The 5,281-nt window shown below is 38.3% G+C and overlaps 1 protein-coding gene across 1 annotated transcript; it reads right to left on the bottom strand.

The window, feature by feature from the left end:
• Window positions 1–1,723: 1,723 nt before the first annotated feature.
• Window positions 1,724–4,754, bottom strand: LOC110868415 (11S globulin seed storage protein G3-like). The gene is made up of 3 exons (XM_022117570.2): window positions 4,422–4,754; window positions 3,608–3,882; window positions 1,724–2,821 (listed from the first exon to the last, which is right to left on the bottom strand). Exons 1-3 carry the CDS (start codon window positions 4,705–4,707, stop codon window positions 1,844–1,846), a joined length of 1,539 nt encoding a protein of 512 aa, XP_021973262.1. The 5' UTR covers window positions 4,708–4,754; the 3' UTR covers window positions 1,724–1,843.
• Window positions 4,755–5,281: the final 527 nt, after the last annotated feature.

Genomic DNA, 5,281 nt, shown 5'->3' with positions numbered 1-5,281 from the left:
AGTAAACCTCAACTGAACCGCCCGAACAACATCGGTACGGTTGGTACGGATATTGGCATTCATTTTGTTGTTTTTTTCGATACGAGTCGATTTTAGTAATCTTTTTAGCATTTTTTTCACTACCGATACCCAAATGGAACCATATCACAAGATAATTTCGTAACCACATTCTTTTATGTTTGGTGCATGTCCTTAGCATTAGCATTGTGTGAGGGAGTTCCATTAGTTGCAGTTGCAGATATAAATACTACGCCCGAAATTGTTATTTCACATGGCAACTTAAAACATATATACAAGAAATCAAACTTACACTAATCCTCTCAACTTAATTCATATTAACCAGGATAATATTTTAGGCTAGTGGGTATGGTGATGGACCATCCTTGGAGGATGATCCGCCACGTAGGCGCCACGTCATAGTCCTCCCAAGGATGGTCCATCCTCAAAAACTAGAGGGCATGGGAGGATGGTCTTAGTCAGAGCCGTCCCTATAGCCTTCTAAATCTAGGTAACGGCTTAGGACCTTCAAAAAATAGGGCCTCCAAATATTTTAAAAATCTTTATATAGCCTGTGTATTATGCATTAGACCCAAATAAATAACCAATTTTTAAATAAAAGAGCTTAATTCCAACTCCATCCAATTTGCAATTCGTATTTAATTTAGTCCGCCATCTTTATTTTCACTAACTATAACATCGCACTTGCCCATTTTGCTCAATTGTTTTGTCGATTGAGGAAAAATTAGACGTGAAATTAATGGTGTCGCAAGAATAATCTAGGTTGGTTAACGGCTATTTTTTATAGTGATCTCTATATATTATGATTCACTTAATCATGTTCTCCCTAAGTTCCTAATTGATACTTTGAATACTTGAATTTTGATATTGTGCTTGCGACTGAGACTTAGAAGGAAAAAAAGCAGAAGCAATATTTTCCTTATACCCATTCAAAGGGCCTCACCTCTTTAGTTTGGTTAGAGCCTCCAAAAACGTTGGAACGGCTCTGGTCCTAGTCATAGTCCTCCACCACTTTTATATTTTATATTTTTTTAATTTTCTACTTTTTTTAACATTTAACAAATAAACTAACAAAATATTTTCATTAATATTAAAAACACATTACATAAACTTAAAAAAATCCTAATATATTAAAATAAGCTACTAGTTTTCGTCCTCTATGTCGTCGACGGGTTCGTTTTGAGAATTACGTAGACTTAACAACTAGATTTTTTTTTAAATGCCTTTTAACTTTCACCTTTTAAACGAGAACCATTTTTTTTAATCTAATCTAAAAAAAATTCAATCGGACTTCAAGTGAAATTTAACCAAATTTGACTTTTTGTTTGTCTCTTTCTTAAAAGAAGCAAAACTGAAGAGAAGGCATCTTCTCTCTTCCTCTCACTCATCTTCTCCAAAATTTCATCAGATCCTCTCCTAAACAAGCTTAAACAAGCTTCATCAATGGCGAAGAAAATGATAAATTAATTTTTTTTTTATTTAACGATCAAACAAACAAAAGAAAGGGGACCCACTGTTTTGCTCCGTCCTGGACGGAGACGACGCGACGTTGGGGGTGCGGCATGGAAGTAGGATCGGGAATACCGACGTTGGGGGTGCGGCATGGAAGTAGGATCGGCGACGGATGGTCGGCGACGGATGGGGACGGTCCAAAGCCGATCCCCATACCGTATAGCCTTATTTAGATAATAGCATAAATATTTTGTTTAGATAATAGCATAAGCTTACATTAAACCTTTATTAATGTTGCATATATTACACAACTCTCATACATCTTTTATTCATTAAACCCCAAAACAACACTCTCAACACTCATCATTAAACCCTAAAACAACACCCTCAACACTTCACTTAAGCCAAAGCCCTCCCTTGCCGAAGCCTTCCTTTGGCCCCTAGAAAAACTTGGTGCAAACAAAACCGTCTCCCTCTGGCTAAACTTAAGCTGCTGAGCATCCTCTCGAGACAACTGATATGCATTCGCCACCACGTCTACCGGCATGCTGCTGATCGCGGAGACACGCCCCGCAAGGTTCGCGATCATTGCATTATCATTGGTTTTGAAAGACACCCACCTGCTGCCTTGCTCACCAGCTCTCTTGATCACCGCAAAGTTCTGCGGGATCACCACCACCTGTCCCTCACGAAGCTCATTGTCGAAAACCGAGTTTCCTTGGTTGTTCACGATCTGTACCCTCAACGATCCCTCGGTTACATAGAGAAGATTGTGCGCATTGATTGTCCAGTGTGGGGATTGGATCGCATTTGGACGGAGTTCGCCTCTCTCTGCGCTGAGTTGTAGGTGCTCCAGAATGGGGAATTTGAAGCTGTTGAGGTTTGCAATGCGTCCTGCTTGTGGGTTTACAAAGTCCGCATGAGAAGGGTTGTCAATATTCTCTTTGAACTTCATACTGCAAATGGTTTCTTCCACACCGTTGCTCCATCCGCCTGAACGACCACCACGTCTGCCTTGTTCTTGGCGAGTGCGTCTGCCTTGTTGGTGTTGGTATTGTTGGCGTTCTTGCCGCGCTTGTGGTGGGCGGATTATTTGAAGGTCTTGTCCGACATTAACAATGTGGCCTCGCTGGTCGTTTTGTCCTTGAAGCTTCTGGGCCGTCTCTTGGTCGATGTTGAATGACTGTGCTAGCAAGTCGACAGTGAAACCGTTGAAGATGTTGCCGCTGTTCTGGAACTGTTGCTGCGGGCGACCTTGCCTTGTAATTTGAGGAGATTGTTGGCGGGATTGTCTTTGTTGACGATGTTGCTGCTGGCTTTGAGCTTGAGGGTTTCCAGCTAGGAAGAATCTCTGAAATAAAGTTCATAAGTAATTCTTAGTAATCATAAGCTAAAACAATAATTTTCACTAAGTAGTAAACCTTAAGCCTTATATACTCTTATAGTTGTACGAAAAGAATAATTTTCATTACATAGTATAAAACGTTTAAATTAATTGAAAGATTAATATTTTTGTATAATGGGACTATGAATAAGAACCAAGTAGGAAATTTACTAGGGCTGCAAGCCAACCAAAAGTTTTGCTAACAATTCGTAACCCGTTCGGCAGGAAGTTCGTTTATGTTCGTTCGTTTATTAAACAAACGAACACGAACAAAAAAATTTCGTTTGTGTAGTTAAATGAACAAACATGAACAAAGGTTGTGTTCGTTTATTATGTTCGTGAACGTTCGGTAACGTGTTCGATAGTTCATTAATGTTTTTACTTTAACATTTTATTTAAATACTTCAAAATCCCGACGAATAAAATATACTTAATAAGGGTCATTGTATTATATGATTTCTTCAAGAAATCGTGTTTGTGTTCATCAACGTTCATTTTCGTTCGTCGCCTAAAATTAACAAACAAACACAAACACAAACGAACATGAACAAGTTCATTTCCTTAACAAAGGAACACGAACATAAAATCTCGTTCGATAAGTGTTTATGAACTGTTCGTGAACATATATATTTTTTAACAAACGAACACGTCGTTCTTGTTCGTTTGGTTCATTTACGGCGCTAAAATTTATAGTAAAACCTTGCAAAAATAAGTTGATAAAGTAATTGTTAGTGTAATGTGAGGTATGTATACCCTTTGGTATTCATCAAGTTGGTTCTCATTGTTCTGAGTGTCGAAGAAGACGACGACCACAAGTTCTGCATTGCCGTCGTTGTGAACCCAGTGAGCTGTTCCGGTGGGGATGGCAACCACGTCACCCTCGTTTAAGTTCTCTACTTTCTGATGACGGTCCTCATCAAACGGAAGCCTCTCTCCTCTGCGCTCGCTCTGACCGGAAAACTGTTGCTCTTGCGAATATTCATAGGTTTCCGGACATCCCGACAATATAACCCCCTGAATGCCCCTTCCTGTGAACATCAGAAAGAAACACAATAGCCCAATGTTACTTATTTAATTTCTTTCTATATAAATTGACGACAGACAAGATTTAAAAACTTCAATAGTTTATAAATGATCACTAAAAAATAAAAAATTTGGGTCGAACAGTTCGTGTTCGGGTTCATATGTATTACGGGTTCATATGTATGACACAATATAACCCACGAACGCGACATGTTTAGCACCCCTACTGTTCATGAAGTTTGAAAGCTTACAGTTTGGTCGCAATTCTGTTGCAAATACGTGGGGAAAAAGTAAAATTAAACGTGCTAAAAGTAAATTTTCGTAGCCAAATCTGTCGCAATAACTTGAAAAAAAGTTTACCCGTGATCATCTAAATTCGGTCTCAAATCAGTCGCAAAAAATAAAAATGTGTCACAAAGAAATGAAAAAAAAAAAAAACTAAATGAAGTTAAAAATAAAATCATTTTTTTTTTGTTTCAAAGCCGTAAATGAATACCCAACCTATTAATATGTATCTACATAATACATATATATTTGAATATACCTCTTTCGATGAAGGCCAAGATAGGGGTGTTGACGTAGGAAGGCAAGAGAAGGCCACCAGGTTGAATCCGGTGTCGAATAAAATCGACACCGGCACACTGGAACTGTTGGTCATTGGCGTCCCAGATCTCGGTGACACCGGCTTCAGCTTGGATAACTTCGATGGGCTCGAGCGCCTGGATGTTTTGAATCTGGCACTGGTTCTGTTGCTGCTGTTGTTGGCGGGCAATGCAAGTGGCAAAGAGAAGGGAGAAAGCTAAGAGCAAATTAGTAGCTTTGGATGCCATTGTTGGTTGTAGTGTAGGATGTGGTGAATAATAGGTTTTGTGAAGTAGGATTTTATAGTGGAAGAAGATGAAGGAGGAAGTGACATGCAAGAGGTTATGCCAGGAAAAGATCAACACTTGGGGCTGACATGGTACATGTGTATAAGTGTGTTTGTCTATATTCATGACAAGGATAAAATATAAGTGATATGATGAACAATGAAGCATATCATGGCTGGATTCTCTTTACTCATATTTGTAATGTAATGTAATGTAATTTCATTATTTCGGTTTTTATCTCTAACTAGAAATTTACCGCCCGCGTTGCGGCGGGAGTTTAATTATCAATATAATACCGACAATCGGTATAGCAACCGAAAGAGATAACATAAAATCATTGGAAAAGGATTATTGAAACATCTACGTATGTATAAAAAACACTAATAAACGAAATACTAAAAGAAAAAATATTGGTTCTGATAATACCAATAGCGAAAACAATATTATTCAGTTGGATTGACTTTGGTTCATCATGTTAGGGAGAAAAAAAACTCTACAAGGCGAAATACTTAACTAAATAAAAGTAAAGTAGAGT

The sequence above is a fragment of the Helianthus annuus genome, chromosome 7 (assembly GCF_002127325.2).
Source record: "Helianthus annuus cultivar XRQ/B chromosome 7, HanXRQr2.0-SUNRISE, whole genome shotgun sequence".
NCBI classification, from domain to species: Eukaryota; Viridiplantae; Streptophyta; class Magnoliopsida; order Asterales; family Asteraceae; genus Helianthus; species Helianthus annuus.
The sequence above is the reverse complement of the archived record's forward strand: the minus strand, read 5'-3'. Positions and strand labels throughout refer to the sequence as shown.

What these genes read in the sequence shown, in the direction of transcription:
- LOC110868415 (XM_022117570.2), bottom strand. Translation starts at nt 4,707, where the DNA reads ATGGCATCCAAAGCTACTAATTTGCTCTTAGCTTTCTCCCTTCTCTTT. An exon ending in CTTGGCCTTCATCGAAAGAG is followed by an intron (nt 3,883 to 4,421) that starts GTATATTCAAAT and finishes TGATGTTCACAG; the next exon opens with GAAGGGGCATTCAGGGGGTT. An exon ending in AACTTGATGAATACCAAAGG is followed by an intron (nt 2,822 to 3,607) that starts GTATACATACCT and finishes ACTTTATTTCAG; the next exon opens with AGATTCTTCCTAGCTGGAAA.